Below are 19,725 nucleotides of genomic sequence, written 5' to 3'. Positions count from 1 at the left end.
GCAAGGACATCCTTTCCAGGACTATGCTTGCTAACCTATGACACCCTCTGAGACCCTGCAGGGGCTGGTGCCATCGTTGCAGAGTCTGAGCGAGAGCCTTCTGTTCCAGAGGAGAGGTAGCCAGGAGGCCTGTTCCTGGAGGTCTCAGGGAATCTGGGGCTGAGGACTGCTCACTGTTCCTTTCAGGAATGTTTCTGCCTTAGTCTGGGCATACGAAGATTCCAAGGAACTGTTCTAGGTCAGGATATGGTGCATTCAGAGTAGTGCTGCAGAGGCAGTAGGTTGTCTTGAGCTCTTCTTCCTCTTGGCCTGCTCTGTTAAACAAAGTTTGCACTATCATACTGTTATCAGTCCTGCTGTCCTTCTTTTCTACATTGCATTTTTAACTTGCAGAAAGACTGGCCAGATTTGACAAGGGTATGGAGATAGTGAAGCAGTTGCGTTCTTGCTTTCTTTAGGAAATGGCAGTCATAGAAACAAACAAACAAAAAAGCTTCCAGTTGGGGAGAATGCTGAATTCTTGCTGAACACCAGAGGTCCTCTTATTGGAGAGTTGTGATGTAACATCACAGAGTTTCAGCAGTCATTCCTAGGCTTCAGCTAGCCCTCAGCCATCTGTGGGACATACTTACCAATGTTTAGCAACAAACACCCTATTTCAGGTGAATTGCTCACTTTTCTGCAGCAGAAATGGCTTTTGTTTTCTTTGAAACAGGTAAATGCTTAAGAACTGAAAGTTTAAATGAGTAGTATATGGAAGTAAATAGTCCATTTGCATTGTTGGCCAAAGTCTTCAGAATAAAGGGTTAAAAAATCAGTGCATCCAAAAGGTTTCAGGTTTCTGATTTTCAGTATGCCCTGCTGCTTTTAAAAATACCCAGTTTCTTCAGATGGGCGAAATTACCTGTTTCTAAGAGGAAGCTTTCAGATGTGGATGCTCAGAAATACGGTGATATTAATAGGCGGTCAAATGACAGCCTCCAGTTTGGAGGCAAGTACTAAATCTTAGGGCTGCTGGTCTCTGCTGACGCTGGAGGGATTGCTGTTCACCTGGCACATGCACAGACAGCTGAGCACTCTGGGGTAGATGGGATTTACTGCTCCAGTCATCAGAAATTACAGTTGTGTATATGTGGTTCTTTTGGAAATTGCACGAACAAGCTGTATGGTCAGCTGAAACCACAAACATTTCCTGCTGTTCCTGTCCAGCCAGAGGTGTTGGAGTGGACAGGACTCTTCATTATCTGGGAGTCGAAGAGTTGACTTGTTTTAATCTAATGAGAATTCACACTTCCCTGTCATTTCCTTTTCGTCAATGCTGTATCTCCAGCCTCAGTTTCAGTATTGACCTGTGGTGCTTGTGGTAGTTAAAAAACAGAACGAAAAACCCCACCTTCCTCTCTAATGTTGAAAATAGCATTGAAAATATTGTAGCAGAAACATCAACTTCCTCACTGTGACATAGCTGAGGCCTGTTTGAAGGGGGATTCCTCATGATTTAGGCTCCTTGTTCATTAGTTGAAGGCTTAGAAACCAGCTCCTCAGAGTTTACCTGCAACAGCTTAAAAATATGATGTAGACTCTGAACTGTTTTGTTTCATGGATTTGAGTAAGTTTGAGACTTATTTTGATGTCATGTGGTGTAGTTCCTTTAGTTCTATGTAGATCTCTTGAGCTCGAGTCCAAGACCTGGAGTGGACTTGGCTAAAACCATGTTGTGAATAGGACCTGGTTGTAGAGCACTAAAGGCAAGTGGGAGAGGGGTAGGTTGCAACAGAGATCTCTCTCTAATCCCACAGACATCACACAAGTCAGGAGAAGAAGCATAAATGATGTATCCAAGTGGTTGGCGTTGCAGGCTGGGAGTTACCCAAACCCAGTCATGGTAACCCTGTATTCTCTGGAGGTAATGGTCTGTACCTGCTTCCTTCCACTTGTCAAAAGAACACCCAACCCTAACAACCACACAAACAAAGCTAAACAAAACAAATTCTCCCCCGCCTCCCCTCATCTATTAGTTATTTGGACAAGCGTTTTAAAATTTTCAAGAAGCTTAGAACAATTTCTGATGCTTTTGCTGCTCTTATCTTTGTCCATCTCGCCTTCCTGTAGCCTGATTTTTTTAATGTAAAATTTGTACATTATTGACAACAGGATTACAGGTTTTGCTTGTAAGCTTCCTGGAGCATGGGTAATGTCTCTCCTTTTCTATCAATCACTTGTTGCATACAGGGGTAGCACAAGCAATTTGAAAAATGTTAAATTACAGTAAGATTTATGTATATACTGGCTACATGGCTGTATCTTTGTGTAAAATGCTTGGTCTGGTGGAATGTGCTTTTTCTCAGTGAGCAAGCCAGTATCACCTTGGTTAAACGTGGTAGCTGTGTTAAAAAGTACCAGCAGACCATATGTAGGGTTAGGTCTCACAAGCTTACAATAAATCATTGAAGCTGAAAGACAGTTCCAAGAGCCTTCTGAAATCTTAACCTGAACGGCAGTAAATTTTTGAACTTGAAACTTGTTTGGGACTTTCTGATTGTAAAAGGTACTTTTTTATTTTAAGCCCAGTGGAAAACAACTTGAGTCATAGCAGTATCTTGTTATATAAAAGAAGGAAAAAGAGGTATTTTAGGCAAAACCAAGTAGGGATCCTGCTACATCAGACCTTATGGATGGGGTTGAAATTTTCCAGGAAGTTACCATTGTCTACATTACTGAAATTGGTTTTCCTGTTTTTTGTCTCCCTGTTCTGTGGTCAGATGGAGTGCTTGCTACAGCAGCATAGTTTTGGGGAAGTAGGAAAGGTGGTCATTTTGGCAAGCATACCTCTTCTAAAGGTAGCGGCTTTTTGCCAGTCTGAATACGGGATTGCTTGTCAGTAACTGAGCTGGTGGTACTCTAGTAGGAGTTAATGATGTAGGCTGAACACCTGTCTCCAAGTCAAGATTTTCAGTGTCTCCAACAGGGAGAGAATTTCACTGGCAGAAGACATCCAGATTTTGCCTAATAGTGTGTAAAAAACCATAGTTAAAATCGGGAGTGTATCTTGTACTGTTGAGAGACCTTGGCTTGAGGGTCTGACCCAAGCCTTCCTGAAGGGAGTAGCGAAATATTCTCACTTGAGGCAGGATGGAGAATGTATTAGTTCCAGAACTATTAAAAATATTGCTGGCAATAGACCTACATTTGATTTAGCACTTGCTTTATCCTGACCCTCTTCTGCTGATTAGGGGCTAAAGAATTTTCACTGTGTTACTATGGGCATGTATGCTTGTTTGGTATTCACAGCAGGTGAGCTTTTCACATGAGGCAGAGGGTGATAACGCTTTTCTTTTGTGCTGAGGCAATAATGACCGTTTCCTTTAGCAAAGCAAATACCTCAGTGGAGTGTGTAGACCAAAACACCTGAGGTATTCCACAGTGCCAGTTTCAAGAGAATGTTTTTTCCATGCAGAAGTCTAACCATCAGGAATGTGGTTTTGCACAGGGAGCCTCCTTGAAAGTCATGCTTGGTCATCTCCGTAGCCTCCAGGAGCTGCCACAATAAGGCTGCCCCACTTTGAGGTCGATAGTGATTCTTTCTGGTGAAGGTCTAGTTGTTTCACAAACCAGTAAATCCTCAGTCCTCAGCTCAGCATTGGAACATCCATTAGTGGGGAGATCTTCCCTTCTGAAAACTCCTACTGCAGGTCTTCCCTTCTTGAACATAACAATGGGCTTGAGCAGCAGTAAATTTGTGCTGGGAAAACTCAGCGTGCTTGTCAGCACTAGGGAGCACAGCAGAGAAAGGAAATGTCTATGAAACCACAGCCTTGGGTGCTCAAATGTGTGCCTGCTCTGGTGAGCGAAAGGGTGTGAGGCCATCTGAAAAGTTAAATATGCTCCTCTATTTCTCATGGTCTTCTTTCTGGTAACTGGGGATCACCTAGGTAAAGGCTTTTGACAGGTTTCAGGAATTGGCTAAGGGTCTTGCCTTAATTGTCTGCCTACAATTTGAATGATGTCAAAGGCTTTTGCTCATGGCTTTTTACAGTAGACAGGCTTAGTCATTTCAACAGAAATTAAAATTCTCTTATCTAATTGACTTTTCTTTTTATAGGATCCATTTTGCTCCTATTTATGTAGTAAAAAACCCATTTTACTGACAAGTAGGGGTTGCAATGACACTGCACAATGTAGTGTGCTTTCCTCTGTTGCCTGCCTGGGTTATAAATAATGCAGCAACTTTCTTTTCCAATAGTACTGCTTCATGGTGGTCTTGTGATGAGGTGTGTGGCGTTGTGAAAGTTTAAATGGAGCAGAGAAGATCCCTCCTCTCCAGGGATGTTTGGAGTTTAGGTTGGACTTGATGATCTCAAAGGTCTTTTCCAACTTTTTGTGTAATTCTGAGTCCAAGGAGTGAGGAGTCAAGGGTTGTGGCTGTTCTGCTCTCACAGCCGTTCTGGGCAGCAGGGAACCCACATGTTCCTTTAGTTGTGATCTTAGGAGCATGCCCCTATTTCTGTGGCATTAACCTGCCCAGCCAGAGCTTAGTGGATCAGAGAAAGTGTTGTGCCAGAGGTAGGACAGAGGAGGCTGTGTGCTGCCCCTTTATCCTGTGATTGCCTGGGCACAGTTTTACACAGCAGCAGGGCATCCTGGGTCCCAAAGAATTTCCAGGAGTCTGGGTGTGATGCAAAGGCATCATCGTCACCTGGAAACATCCAGGAAGCAACGGTGAGGCTTGCAGCAACCAGCAACCACTCTTTGGATTAAACAGGATACCACTACAAGGGGTTCGGCCACCCTGCTTCCTCCCACAAAGTATGCAAGTAGTGGGATTTCTGACTGGGAAAGGTCAACCTTGCTGTGGTGTGTTGCCTTGTGACCATGGCAGAGGTGCTCCCCTTCCACAGTGGGGCCACCCCAACCCTCCCTCGAGGCAGAGGGCACTGCATCTGCAAGAGCTGTCTGAAGCATCCAAAGGGTCCCAGAGGTCAACCCCTCCTTGAGCCTCCAACCCTTCCTGCTGCCTAAAATTGGATTTGAGGCATATTTCTTTGCCACGAGGTAAGGAAGAAGCAGAAAACATCAGGTGGCCATGGAGAAGTGCCTGTCAGTCTTTGCTGTGGAGAGGCTGAGTGTCTCTGAAGCAGCCTTTCAACTGAGGCACCAGCAGGCTGGAAGGGGTTGTTTGGTTTTTGATGTTTCATTGTAGTGTCCCAGAGCAGGTTCCCTCAGACACGGAGGTGTTTGAATGAGGCTTTGCAATATTGGGTGCTAAGCAAAATGTTGGTTTTTAAAAATACTTTTTTCTGTGTATCCCTGAAGGCCAGGAATTTCCCAGATGCACGGGAATGAGGCTATGCTAATTTGGTACAGCAACCCTGGTGGAAAACTTTTCACTTGACCCAGAATTCATATGCTATGTTCTCACTACCCAATGTTCTGGATCCGTGCTGGAGTGAGTTTGACTAACCTTTGCCTGTGACTAAGAATAGAAATGTGTTGGGAACCTCTCTTATTTTATTTTCCTTTTGGAAAATGAAGCGGAAGTTTATCAAACGATGGTTATATGAGAGCTTGGCCAGCCAAATGAGGAAGTAAAACCTTCCTATAAAATTACTTCTGCCCACTGCACTTCTTTGCTCTCAGCTGACATCAGCCTTACCTTTAAATACAAGTTGGTGACTTCCTTGTGAGCCTGGTACTGCTCTGAATCCAGCTTCTGGCTGGAGCATGGTGCGACAACACTGCTGGGACACAGAAAGAGCAACTGCCAGGTAAGGTGCAGAGCAAGTGGGTTGCCTGTGAGCACAGCTCACTCCCTGGGAAGTTTGGCTTTACTGTTTTTAGCAAATGGAGCAGTGAAGGTAGGGAAGAAAAAGGCAAATCTTTTCTTAGTCATCAAGAAAACAAATGACCGGTCTTGTTATGAAGAGTTCATGTGAATCTAAACGCACATAAAACATTTCACATTTAGTTTGTGAAAACAAAAATTCTTATTTTTCTGAAGGCAGAGTAGCCCATCTGCTTCTGGAGAAAGACCTCATGGCAGGGCTCAAATGGGCTGTCAGTCATAGGTGGTTTGCAGCATTATTCTCAGTGGTGAAGGAGGAAGAAGAAGTGGTCCAGCCCTGAGGTGTGAGGGGGAACACTGCGGTGGCAGGGAGCTGTAGCTGTGCTGCTTGTGCTGCTCAGCATACACAAGCACTTCAGATAACACCTAACCTGCTCTGCCTCAACCAGTGCCAGGTCTGTCTGGGGCTGTGTCCCCTCTGCCTCTGCTTGGGCAGAGCAGGGCTTTGGGGAGGGGGCTTTGAGGAGCCCTAATTCCCTCTGGGTCAAACTGGTCCTTATTGTGGTTCTGTGGCCTGAGGCTGCTGGAGGTGCTGCTCTGACTGGTCGCAAGTGGAGCAAACACCTGGTGGAAGGACAAGGAAAAATTACTCTTTAAAGTCATTCAAGATGTAGTAGTTACCACCACGTTTTTTGAAAAGTTTTTTCAATTATGATTTTCTAATCTTAAAAACCTGTCAAAATATACCAAAGGCAGAAAATCATAAGAGGTCTTCTGATTTTTTTGATCAAAAGTACTCATTAAAATACTAACATTCTAAAATGTTAAGATTGAAAGAGAGTTTTGGAAACCTGACTGAAGCCATTTCTTCTGTGTGTGTAAGAGGGGTCACAACACCACAGAGAGAGTGCTTTTTAAGCTAGAACATAGGATGGGTATACCATTATATATGGATAAATTTATCTGGGATATGAGAAGAGTTTGGCTTTCAATGGAGTGAAAACAAAACCAGCTTCCAGTGGGGTCTGCTGAGATGAAGGGAGGAAAGTGGCAGGAGGAAATCTAAGTAGTTTGCCAGTGAAGGTCATAAAGTTTATAAATGGAATTTCACAACCTGTTTGTGATAGCAAAAGGTGGACTCTGTGATGCACAGTTTCTCCTCTTGTCATATGCTTTTTGTGCTGGTTATAAGCAACCGACTGACATGCTGAACTTGGGCACATTCCTGACTGTTTATGAATGTGTAAGCCAGGGATTTTATTGCCCTTTAATTCCCCCTTGAGAAGGGTGACCTCAGTGTTGTCTGTGACCAAGGCTTCCATCTCAGTTTTTCAAAATTGGTCTCTGTGGTGAAAACCCTGCAGTGACTCTATCGCCCACTCTTAATGTTTGGCCATGCTGCAGTAGAATTCCAGTGGTTAACTTTGCAGAATTACCATATTGCTGGTGATGGCTGATACTGCATAACATCAACCTCAGGCAGCCATCCAGAGCTCAGCTTTTCCCATACTTACCAAGCCAAAGGGATTCAGTGCTTGTGCAGAAGGACCAAGCTTTGCAAAAGGAAGCAAAGGGTGCAGACATGGACCACAGGCTTGGTGCTGCCTCCGATGGAGCATCAGAGTGGACAGAAGTACAGTGAAAATAATAGTAATGGCTATTAAAATATGTGTTAAGTATTTTCTTTTCAACCTGGAGATAGATACTAACAAAAGTTTTCAATTAACAATAATTTATTAAAGTAATGTAGGCATTTTTAAAAAAATCAAGTAGTACACATGAAGTGTTTGGAGCCACTGACCTCACACCTGGAAGCAGGTTTTACTGTGCTGCTGGCCCAGATGTGACTGCTTCTGCTTTATTTGGTTACATCAACATATATCAGCTCAGAGAGTAGCTGTTTCAAAGATGAGAAATCATTTCAGTAATGAAAATTTTCATCTTTAGTCAATGAATTAAAAACAAGGATTAGATGCAAAAATTGTTACAGAGTGCACCATAAGGAAAAACTGTCACTGACTAAAATAAGCAATGCTTTAATTTAGATGGAAAAATACACACAGTAACTGCTTTCCCCTTAAAATTATGATATATTTAAGGTCTTTTTTATTTTATTGATGCTGTTTGTCACCTTTAACTGAGAGCCAGATTTGTTCCACAGAATACTTGAAATGTATAAAGGTACACAGAGAAGTAAAGGTCAAAATTTTATGAGGTGGGGTTATAACTAATTATCATGCTTTCCTGCTGAACCAATCAGTTTTAATTGAACTGAACCCAGCATGGATATCTTCCTCACGGCCTGAGGCGGCTCTTATGCCTTGGGGAGGAGCTTTACTCTGAATCCTCTCCCAGCTCCTTCTTTCCAGTACCTCCATGCCTTCTTCCCCAAGGTTTCAGCTTCTGGCTCCTGGGGTGGCCCACTGCTGGGCAGGGAGTGGCTGGCAGACCAGGAAGGGGAGCTGGTGTGTGGGATGTGGTTCTGGCTCTGGGCTCAGCATGGAGGTGGTTGTTTGGTCAGTTAATTCTGCATCTGACCGCAATCAGCAAAGGGAAGAGGGCCACCCTTACATTCCACACGTGGGTAGAAGAACCAGCCACAGCTTCTAACCAGGTAGCACCAATAACTGCAGAAATGTGGCAAGAGATGCTTCAGTGCAAGCAAGCCAATGGTGACTGAAGGTGTTTGGCTTGATAGATGAGTGGTCACCATGTATGCTCTTCTGTGTCATGCTTGTTGGGCTGAAGCAGCTCTGGGTATCCCTGACTATGCTGCCCATCACCTTCATTCACTGGGTAGACCAGAAATTTACGTGGTGCAGTTCTGGAGAATATGAAGTAGCTTTTTGCTACTTTTGTACACTCATTTCTGAATTACCAGTTTCTCTTGACAATAAACGTAAGTGAAATTGAAACCACTTTCTGGATCACCTGCTTCCAAGCACCGTCCTGATGGCTTTCAAAAAAACAAGCTGCTTCTCTGAACATAAAAGCCCTCACTGAAATAGCAAGTAACAGGAAAAGAGTAGTCAGGCGTCATCAGAACTGATGAGTGACAGAATTTCAGAATTTATGTCTGCGCAGACACAGACAGACACATAGCAGGAAAAAAAAACTATAAAAAAAAATCTGAGTTTCCAGATACTTTGCAAACAGCATGTTTCCTTAAATCACTGGATGAAATTTGCTATACTTGTTAAGTTGCTATGGCATCTGAGCCCATCCAGTAGAATTTGACAGATATTCATCTTGGGCTGACAAGCCACAGAGCAAGTTGAAAATCCCCTTTGTGTCATTTCCTGTGAGATAAGTCTGAAGAACCAACTCACGCATGCAGCCTGTCTGCATACAGGCAGCCTGGCGCTGCTCTCCAAGTAAGGTGACACCTGTTTGACATAATGTTTGGAGAGTGATGAACATTGCATGGGACACACTGGTGCTTTTATAATTAAGAGCAGACCAGAAAAAAAAATTAATGCTGAGAGAAGATTGGATAGTCTCCTCAGAGAGAAGACAGCTGATCTGGTGGTCTCTGCTGTGCACTAGACAAATAACTGAGAGATTGCATGTTCTTCCTCAATGGTTGTGTTTTGTTATTTCTAATCTTTCCCTCCCAGAAGCTGATGCCTGTGGGACATAGCTGGGAAGACAGGAGCACTGAGTTTAAAGGAACATAAATGTGTGCTAAAATGGCACTGGCCAGTTCAATTTCTAGCAAAGTGGTGCCACCACGCTCCAGAAAAGTTTCTGCAGCAGGGGTGGAAGTGCACCAGAGCAAGCTGGATTTCTTCTGCAAGCTGGGCTATGGTAAGCAGGACATCTGCAAAGTGCTGGAGAACCTGGGCCAAGAGGCCCTGGAGGATGATGTGCTGAAAGAGCTGATTCGGATGGGGAGCAAACCTCAAGCTCTGGAGAACCAGGCTCAGCCTTCCCAGCTAAAGCTGGTTGCCCGTGGATCATGTAGCACCACACCGGGGCTGAAGTGGCTTGGAGAAGATGAAAGTGATGCTTCCAATTGCTTGAGACCCATTGTGATCGATGGCAGCAATGTTGCAATGAGGTAAGCTCCTGAAAGGCATCTCTCTTCCTCTGAGGCTTTTGAATTTTAAAACTGATGGCTTGAAGTGTGTTTTTCCTTCGGGTGAGAGGTGTGTTGATGCATCTGACGTATGAACAATTGGTTATTCCTGTTCTTTGGCTGATGCACAGCTTCTAAGGACCTGCTCTCTTGATGGCCATGAATATGCACATCACATGCAGTTACTGGCTCTCTCTACATTCTGACTTTTTATAGGGCAGCCTCTGTCCAACCACTACTGTTTGTGGCAGTGTCTCTCCCTTTGAGCTCACCATTAAATTACTCCCCCTTTTCAAATGGGCACCTAGAATTTCCAAACCGATATGCTGAGATGTTTCCAGGAAAATCTGATGAATAGATAGACAGACCACCCAACTAATCTAAGAAGGAGAGGGGAAATAAAGTCGGGTGGCTGTGGTTTCTAACAATATCACAGTTGTACCACTTTGACTTGCAAGTAAACCCCAAAAATGTTCCCAGCTTGTATAATTTTTGTTGGTTTTCGATTTGGCTTCTGTTTTAGGGAAATATCAGGGAATTGATAGTTGACTTGTATTGAATAGATTCATTTCCTCCTTAGTCATTCTTCTTCTGGGAAATGTTGCATCAGCCCATCCTGGTCAATTACATTTCCTGAGCTGTGCCCTGGCACTGTGAAAGCACTCTTACAGATGGGGAGCCTGGCATGTCCCTGTGGACGGGATGTCCAAAGACAGCAGTGGGTTGGCCTCTGTTTATCCAGGCAATGTGGAGTAAAGAGTCCAGGAAATGGCTATCCATTTCTCTGTTAACTTCCCTGTCCACTCAGCAGGGCCAAGCCCATCCCTACAGGCTGGGACAGGGCAAAGGAAGGCTTCCTCCTTCAGTCAGCAGTCCTGTGAGGTGAGATGAGACCACACCCCCTCTGGTTAGAGAGGAAAGTGGACAAGCACATCCAGAGCAACTGGAGACTAAGCAAATTATGCCATCTTGTGGGTGAAGGGAGAAATCCCAACCGAAACCAAGGTTCCCTGCTCAAGGCAGCTCCGGAGGAGTGGGAAATACACCACAGAGCAAACTTGCTTGGCATTCTCTGGGCCATGAGCTCAGTAGCCAGGTGTTAGGCTCTCCTGCCCTGCTTTGCCTCTTCACCCAAGCCCCTCCTCAGGGTGTCTTTCTTGCCTCTGCAAAAGAACTGAGCACCCGCTCAGGCAGTGTGGCAGAGCTGATCACCCACCCTTTCAGTGTGCCAGGGTCAATATGACTCCTGACGGGCCACGTGCTCTGTTCTCAGCTCTCTTGGCACAGCAGCTTTGAGCTTCAGAAAGGCAAAGGTTTTACAGCTCTTCTCAGATGTCCCAACCTCTGTCTTGATAAAAAGTTTGTGGATGATGGAGGAGACTGTTGAGCTTGTCAGTTCAGTTGGTACTGAACGGGCGCAGCCTGGAAGGAGCTGCTTTCCTCTCCTGGGTGCCTTTCAAAGTGGCGCTGAATGGCATTTGCTTTGGCTAACGGGGTAGGCCTGGTGAGTGCTTTCAGTATCCTTGCCTTAATTTTTCTGGTTTGCTACTATCAGGCAGGGAAGGACTGTTTGCAGATGTCAGGGGAAAGGGATATTAGGTTCCCTTGCTGGGGAAAAACTCCATCATCATCATCACCAACAACCATAAAAGTGCAGCAGAAGCAGCAGTTTAGGGATGAAACAATCAAGAAGTTAGAGCTTCAAGTGGCAGTTTTCTGCATGGAGAAAAATACCTTGAGCATTTGTATTTACATCTTAGGATTGGTGTTTCTGGAGCATTTCGGGGTTGGCACTGAGGGCCCACTGCACAGTGCAAGACTTTGAAAAGGATGTGGATGCCCCAGGGTAATGAAGCGAGTCGGCAGTCTTCAAGCATCCATCAGCCCACCCAGAGAAGTTGAATTGAAAATAACCTTGCCTTCAGCCAGTCTCACTCAGCAAACATCTCAGCACACTTTGTGTTTCCATCAGATGCAATGAGAAACTTAGCTGCCTGCCAGCCTGTCCATGGGAAGTTTAGCAAGGCTGGTGGAAAAAATAAATGGAGTTGTGTTAATAGGGAAAAGAAACTGTCATAACCATATTCACTGCACATGCATCACCAAAGAGGCTGCTGTCTCCTCTAGTGCTTGCACTTACAGCTACTTTTAAAGCTGTGGTAGCTACAGAGGCCTTTCCCTAGGCCTTTCTGGCAAAGCTGTGGCTGATGCTGTGTCATGGCCAGGTGGAGATGGGGCCATTTGCAGCTTTCAGAAGAAGTTGGTTTGCCTAAACTTCCTCTCAAAGGAGTTGGAATGGCACAATTTAAAAAGGACTTCCTGAGTGCTAATGATGGATTAACTGCTGGAGTCACAAAGATGCCAAATTTCTGCTTCATTTTCTGAGAGATGGGCCCTGCTGGTCTGTGGCCCAGGTGCAGTGTACCCTGTTGCTGGCAGGAGGGAGAGATGACCTTGAGTTATGACAGATCATGGGTACGTTATGGTCCATGGATTTCAGGGTTGTGTGGGAAAGGGGACTGACAGGAGCCAGTCCGTGCCCATGCAGGGAGGATGGAAAGCCCTGAGGGCCCTGCTCCATTGCACAGCAGTCCCTGGTGTTCAGTGGGGACACCACAGCCCCCCACACGTGGTCAGAGTGGTTCAGATGGCCCCCAGGTCTGGCTGTAGCAGTGTGGCAGTAGCTGGATTAAGTGATAACGCTGAGGAACAGCTCCAGGTGCCTCATCTTGCTTGTTCCACTCAGCCTTTTGGCCAACCACTTGTGCTTGAGTACTTCACTTTCTGCACTGGGGTACACCTAGAACTGCCTTCCTAAAGCTCACAGGATTACATATACAAGTAGTCAATATTAAAGAAAGCTGTTGCTGAACTTATGTTTGAGTCACGGCATCAAAGTTGTACCTGGACTGCCTTTTAAAGGCAGTTATCTGAAAAAGTCACCCAAATTTCCAATTCACCTGTCCAGGTGATGTTATGAGTATCCTGGGTAGATCCTATCCTTTAAAACCAAACAAAACAGCTGTTCTAAAATGGAGATTAGGTATGTCAAGCACTTCAGGCCATTTATTATTGCTAAGGGTTTTATATGACTTCCTATTGCCTTGATACCTCTTAATAGGCAACCAGGTTTCTTCCACCAAATGGTGCTATTTTTCATTTGTGGTCACCATTTCAGGACAGAAACTTTTAATGGCTGTAAAATGGAGCTTTGGTTATGAGGCTGATGTAGGCAGAACCTAGAGATGGATCCCTGGGATGTGGTGGTGGGAGACTCATTGAAGACTGTGGCATTGTCCTTGACTGGTCTGTGACTGCAGGTGGGTATAGCAGCTAAGAGAGTCATTCACAAGGGCTTTTTGCAGAGGTGAAAGCCTGAGTGAGACTGGCAATATCATGCAGGAAGGTCAAAGTAGAAGGATGAGCATTCTGTCAATACTGTGAGGGTGTTTATCCATTTAGGACTTGGTGCACAGTTTATTTTCGTTTTCTTGTGCCGAGGTAGTTGACAAATGGCCTTCCTTTACACATGCACTGCACTGTGGTCAAATTTTAGGTAAGTGAATGCCAAGCAGTAGGAATTTTCAGGGAAGGTGAGAAATTTAGAGGGATGTCACCCCTAGTTGTTTTCCTTGAGGCTATTTCTGGTCTTATGCTACATTTTGAATTGTTCAGAACCCACTTTGCTGGCACCTCTAAAACACTTGTCTTACGGCTTTTCTACCTCTCTGTGCAATGAAGAAAATATCCACCAACTAGGGCAAGATAAAAGTGGGCCTGAGGTGCCTGTGGCCATGCCCACTGATGTATTGTCCCTTTTTTGGTGTCCTGGGTTAGGTTCTTTATATTTCCCATCCTGCCTCTTACAGTTTTCCTTCCCCCACATGTTCTCATGTTTCCAAAAAAGATCACCAGTGGAGTGCCCTGTGATCACACATGCAGCCACTTCAGCCATTAAAATCTCTAACAGCCCTGTTACCACAGAAGAAAATTCCCACATTTTGTTTCTCACAGGAGAGCCTCATGGGTTTCTGCTTGTGCAGGAAGAAACTCTCACTCCTCTAACCTTTTTCAGACAACGTGTGTGAAGGGTTTGACAAAGCCTAAGGTCTTGCTTGTACTTAAGTCCATCCAGATACAGATGGAAGGAAAAGGCTTGGGTCACAGAAGTGGGGGATATGATACCTCTGTTTTTAAGTATCCAAACTGTTTCAGATAAATCTTTTCAGCTGTACTGGAAGAGGTGTTTGGATTTGTCCCACCAGGACACTGTGCCAGGTTGTTTTCTTGAAAACTGGTGAATGACAAAAAAACTGTTTATTTTGCCTTTTCATTACTGGCTCAGTTAAAGAGAACTCCAAGCTTCATAAAAGCCTTTCCTCATCATCCTCTCTTTTTTTTATAGTCATGGAAACAAAGAGGTATTCTCCTGCTGGGGGATCCAGCTGGCAGTGGATTGGTTTCGAGAGAGGGGGCACACTTACATCAAGGTTTTTGTCCCACTCTGGAGAAAGGAGCCCCCTCGACAGGACAGCCCCATTGCAGGTAGGTCACCATCCTGGGTGTAATTTGGCGGCCATCAGGTGCAGTTTGGAGACAGGGGGTGTGAAGAACCCAGTACAGTTTTTTTCCCGTAAAGACAAGCACAGTGCAAGTTCTGCATCAGACTTCCCTCACTTAAATGAGTCATTAATTCATTGCCCCATTCAGTGCTCCTGGCTAGCAGCTAAAATTGCTTACAAGGCTTTGTTACACTGCTTTGAACCTTCTGCTTAACAAGCAGCAGGTGCTGCCAGCTGAGTTAAAGAAGAAGTTTGTCAGCTTGCAGTGAGCCTACAGAGCTTTTGAGGCCCTCCAGGAGACAGTGATGTTCATTACTGCATGACTATTATCTGTTAGCCGGCTGCCCAACACAGAGGGTGCACGGGCTCCCCTTCCAGGAGAAGAAAATGCATCAGCAGAAGTCTGTGGAGGGGAGTGAGACTCAGTTTTTTTGGAAGTAGATCTGTGAGATCTGTGCCAGCAGCTTGGTGTCTGCAGAGGAGGCAGATCCACCTTCCTGCAGAGAAGGAATGGCAAGAGGTCAGAGTGTCCTCAACAGCAGCAGAAGAAGTTAATTTATGTATTTTATCACACACATTTTATCTCCAGGTAAAGCTTATGTCAGGGCTGGTTATGAGCCTTCTAGCATCTAGCAGGGTAAAAAGGGCACTGCAGGGATTCAGTATCAGACTGTGGTGTAGAATTCAAGGGATTCTTTTGCAGATAAAAATCAAAAAAGGGTGTCTCAAAATTTACAAGTCGATGTTCTTCTAAAAGACCTAATTTTTGATTTGCTGAATAACCACCAGATATCACTGCATCTGAAAATTGCACCACTGTGAGTTTCCTGAAGTGCTGAAATATCTTTAGATTCCTGTAGGTTTGTAGCAGATGATTGAGAGCTGGTCATTTTTAATTAATTAGTTCCTTTTTTTTTTCTTCCCTTGCCTACTTTGCCAACCACCCAACCAGATCAGCACATTCTTGAAGAGCTTGAAAAGCAATCTATCCTGGTCTACACACCCTCCCGGAAGGTGAAAGGCAAGAGGGTGGTTTGCTACGACGATCGCTACATAGTGAAAGTTGCTTATGAGAAGGACGGAGTCATTGTTTCCAATGACCACTACCGGGATCTGCAGAATGAAAACCCCGAGTGGAAATGGTTCATTGAGCAACGACTGCTCATGTACTCTTTTGTCAGTAACAGGTAAGAGATGGATGGTGTTAGAGAATCTAGAATTTAAACGTTATGGGCCGTACCTCCCATGAGTAGCAGAATACATGAGCCTTTTCATGAAAGGAATTTACTGCAGCTTTTCTTATCTCATTTCTTGAGTTTCTGCTCCCTCAGCTTTGGTCTTAAAACCTCCCATGTCACTCTTCTATGAACTTTTCTACTTGAATGGCAGCATTAGTGACCAGCTTTCCTTCTTTCCAGTCCAATTTGTGATATTAAACCAAGGGTTGCTATCTTCCAGGTTCTATTTCCTGTAAGAAGCAGAATTAAATCCATGAGAGGAGGCTGGCAGGCAGTATTTTTAGTTCCCCTACACAACAAAGCATGACTTTTCCCTGTGTTTCTGCAAACACAAGAAGCTTGTCTCTCTGGCCCTTCACCATCCCCGTGGGGGGAGGGTTTTCATTAAAGCACTTGCACCATGTCTGAGAGGCTGAGCTGAGTGCTCCTCTTTCTGTTCATACCAACGTTTCTCCTGAGTTTCCTAATGCCTGAGGTGTGCAGGGGAAAGGCACTTCACTGAGACATCCAGTGTGCACAGACATGTGCTTATATCCGTGATTTTTTTTTTACTTTTCCAGGTTTATGCCTCCTGATGATCCATTAGGCCGGCACGGACCCACCCTTAGTAACTTCCTCAGCAAAAAGCCAGTCCTTCCTGAAAAAAAATGGCAGCCTTGCCCCTATGGTTGGTTTCTCCCCATGCTGTGAACTGCCCCCTGCTTCCCAGCAGTGCTGTCCCTCGGCTAAGGGCCACTGCCACATGCTGTCCTGCTTTGTGTGGTAGGGACTTGGGTTGGGGTTGCTCAAAGGTGTGATGCTTTTTTGTTCTCCTGCTTAAGTGGCTTCGGCCTCAGCAAAGGCAGGGGATGTTTCTGGCTTCTCCATCCTTGCCCGCACACAGCTTCCATGGCCGTGCTGACCATCCTGCCTGCACACGCTTCTCACTTTGTGGAGTGGATTGTCCTGCAGCACTTGGGAATTGCCATCCAAACCATTTCCCTCTTTCCCCTCCCAACAGCCCCCTAGCAAAGTGCAGGTTTCTCAGACGTAAATCCCTATGCCATTTTTTAAAGCAACCTTTTGCAGCAACAGGCCTCCCACCCAGCCCACCGAGTGCAGGAACTGAAGCATGAATATCAGACACTTCTAAAATAGCAGAAACTTCCTTTTACTGCTGCTTCACCGTGCTATTTATATCAGCAGTATTTAAATCTGGAGTCAACAGTACTGCGTTTGAAAAAAGTACTTCCCCTTTCTTCTGCGTTCATCACACCCAGTGCTGGGGAGAAGTGATGTGTGCATTAATTGATGTTGGTGCTAGTGACAACTTCCTGCCTGATTTTTTTTTCTTTCAGGTAAAAAATGCACCTATGGCAATAAATGCAAATTTTACCATCCAGAGAGACCACATCAAGCTCAGCTTTCAGTTGCTGATGAGCTTAGGGCCAAAACAAAGGTCCCGTTGGCCCTGGGGAAAGAGGAGGAGAGGTGTCAGTGCTCCCCATACACGGCCAGAGAGCCTGCACCCTGCGATGCCTGCACAGAAACTCTGCGAGAAGCCAGAGGCTGCTCTGGGCCTTGCTGCTACCCAGGCAGGTCCCAGGGGAGCTGTCCTGAGCAGACATCCCCTGCCTGGGCTGGCGGTCCTGGCTCTGACCTGGGGCTGGAGCAGCGCTTGCCACAGCAGGAGCCGCTCCTGGAGAAGATGTCAGCAGTGTCCATCAGCGACGGCACCTACGGCTGCAACTGGTCCTTAGGCACCTCTCAGGACAGGGGGGCCATGGACAGCCCTCACCACTGTGCTGACCTCAGGGACAAGCTGTTCTCACTTCATCACCCTCAGAGCTTGGACCACACCAGTTCACCCAGGTGCCCTTTCCAGCAAAGGATGCTCCCACCTGCATGGGGTGGGATGTGCTCAGAGCACAGCTGGGCTCAGGAGTGCCGTGGTGTGCACGGAACAGGTCACAGGAGCCATCACATCCCCCAGGGTGCTCAGCACAAACAGGCCCTGGAGACACAGCACCATGTTTTGCTGCAGCCCACAACTCTGTCCCCTGACAGGTTTCCCCTGTACAGCCAGCACCAGCAGCAGCAGCACCACTGTTTCCCCAGCCAGCCCCCAGGGCAGCCCTTTCAGCTAGATTCCAGCAACGGAATGGGCTTATTCCAGAAAGCCCATGTGTACCCCAGTGCCTCTTACAGGGAATACTGGCCCACCCCAGCTGCAAGGCCTCCCTCTGCCCAGCAAGTAAACATACACAGGGAGCTGTGTTCCCCTTATCCTTACAGTGAGATGAGCCAGGTCACCACTTTGTACCCCAATATCAAGGATAAGGGGACTGGAGTGCTTCCCCTATGAAGACAGGCTGGGAAGGTCAGGGCTGCTCAGCCTGGAGAAGAGAAGGTTGCATGGAGACCTCATAGAAACCTTCCAGTACCTGAAGGGAGCCTAAAAGGAAGCTGGAGAGGGACACTTAATCAGGAACTCTAGTGACAAGACACAGGCGGACGGCTTCAAACTGAGAGGGGGTAGGTTTAGATTAGATTTTACGATGAAATTCTTCATTGTGAGGGTGGTGAGGCGCTGGAACAGGTTGCTCAGAGAAGCTGTGGATGCCCCATCCCTGGAAGTGTTTAAGGCCAGGTTGGACAGGGCTCTGAGCAATCTGGTTTAGTGAAAGGTATCCCTGCCCATGGCAGGGGCATTGGAATTAGGTGATCATTTAGATCCCTTCCAAACCATTCTGTGGTTCTATGATATTGCCTGCTTGACTTTAATGATTCAAAGACACAGAAACTTGTGAAACCTTCAGAGCAAACCATCCCAATAAGCACAAGTCCTAGGGCAAGAAGATGCCATTCTGAGGCTTAACTAAGTGTTATTAGGGGCGTTATGGCAAGGATTACAGCTGCTCCAGGAACACGAGTATAAGCATCAGCCAGCTTTGTTGCACGGGGCATCGAGTCGAGGCAAAGGCTGTCATCCCCTGCAGTGGGATTGCATTCTACCTCCCCTGAAAGTGAACAGGAGGGCTCACGGTTACAGGGCTGTCAGCATTCGAACCTCACTAGTGACTGGATTCAGGACGGCACAGATTTTCATTAATGCCCTGAAGCACTGGACATGTTTTTAGAGTCCTAACCTATAGTTCAACTTCTGTAAAAGAACCGTGCCCAGTGAAGGGCTCTCCCATGACCTCCCTGTCACCACTTGCTCAGCCAGCACAGAAGATGATTTGCCCTGTTCCCCCTGCACAGGCTGTGCTCCCAGCTAGAAGGCAGATTTGGGTCCCTGTTATTACTCGATACAGGCCCAACCAGCTGTTGTTGAGCTTTCAAAGATACATCTCGTGCTTCTAAAGCAGTGCTGAGAACACACAGAACCACCAGCAGAGGGGCTGGAGGCGCACCAGAGCGCCTGAAGGAAGCCATAGGTACATTTCTCAGAAAAGGGACACACAATGTAAGTCAAATCAGGGAAGTCATCTTCAATGCAAGTCCTGGTGTGGACTGAGGGCTCGGGGTTGGTAATTAAAAAACCCCAGAAGTCCAGCCAAAGAGGAAAAAAAACCAAAAAAACCCTTGAAAGTGTCTCCTGTATTGAACAAGAAATCTGTTGTTGACTTAACCCTTAATTACCAGATGTGGCCCCATAATGCAATTATGCAGCTGATATATGACTGTAAACATTTGAACTATGTTCTGTTAGGACACGTTTGATTTTCAGTAAGCTGTAAAGCTGCTAATCTCTGCATTATTCCACTGAATTCTTCAGGTTATAATTCAAATACTAAGGTTGATCCTGAAGGTTTTTGGCACTATACCAAAGTTTGAGTATGTCAGTATGACACATTTTAAAAATGCTTTAACACATTATAAAATGTTCATCTGTAACATTTTGTTCTGAATAATGTCTTGTTTATTTTCTGGGGTTTGCATAGGTTGTTTTGTTTTGTTTTGTTTAGGTTTTGGTTTCGTTTTCTTTTTTTCCCAATCCTCTTAGCACTGATGCTTCAACATTCTGGTGAGATTTTCGAACTCCCTGACCCTGCAGTATCTCATTTCTCTGAAGTGCAGAGT

General features: G+C 45.6%; 1 protein-coding gene across 1 annotated transcript; it reads left to right on the top strand.

The window, feature by feature from the left end:
- On the top strand, positions 1-18,255 carry ZC3H12D (zinc finger CCCH-type containing 12D). Its single transcript, XM_032102174.1, has 6 exons — positions 1-5,765; positions 9,400-9,842; positions 14,266-14,405; positions 15,375-15,609; positions 16,221-16,327; positions 16,998-18,255. The coding sequence occupies exons 2-6, from the start codon at positions 9,460-9,462 to the stop codon at positions 18,002-18,004; spliced, it is 1,872 nt and encodes a 623-aa protein (XP_031958065.1). The 5' UTR covers positions 1-5,765; positions 9,400-9,459; the 3' UTR covers positions 18,005-18,255.
- Positions 18,256-19,725: the final 1,470 nt, after the last annotated feature.

This window comes from Corvus moneduloides, chromosome 3 (genome assembly GCF_009650955.1).
Source record: "Corvus moneduloides isolate bCorMon1 chromosome 3, bCorMon1.pri, whole genome shotgun sequence".
NCBI lineage: Eukaryota > Metazoa > Chordata > Aves > Passeriformes > Corvidae > Corvus > Corvus moneduloides.
This window is presented reverse-complemented; position numbering and strand designations above follow the sequence as displayed.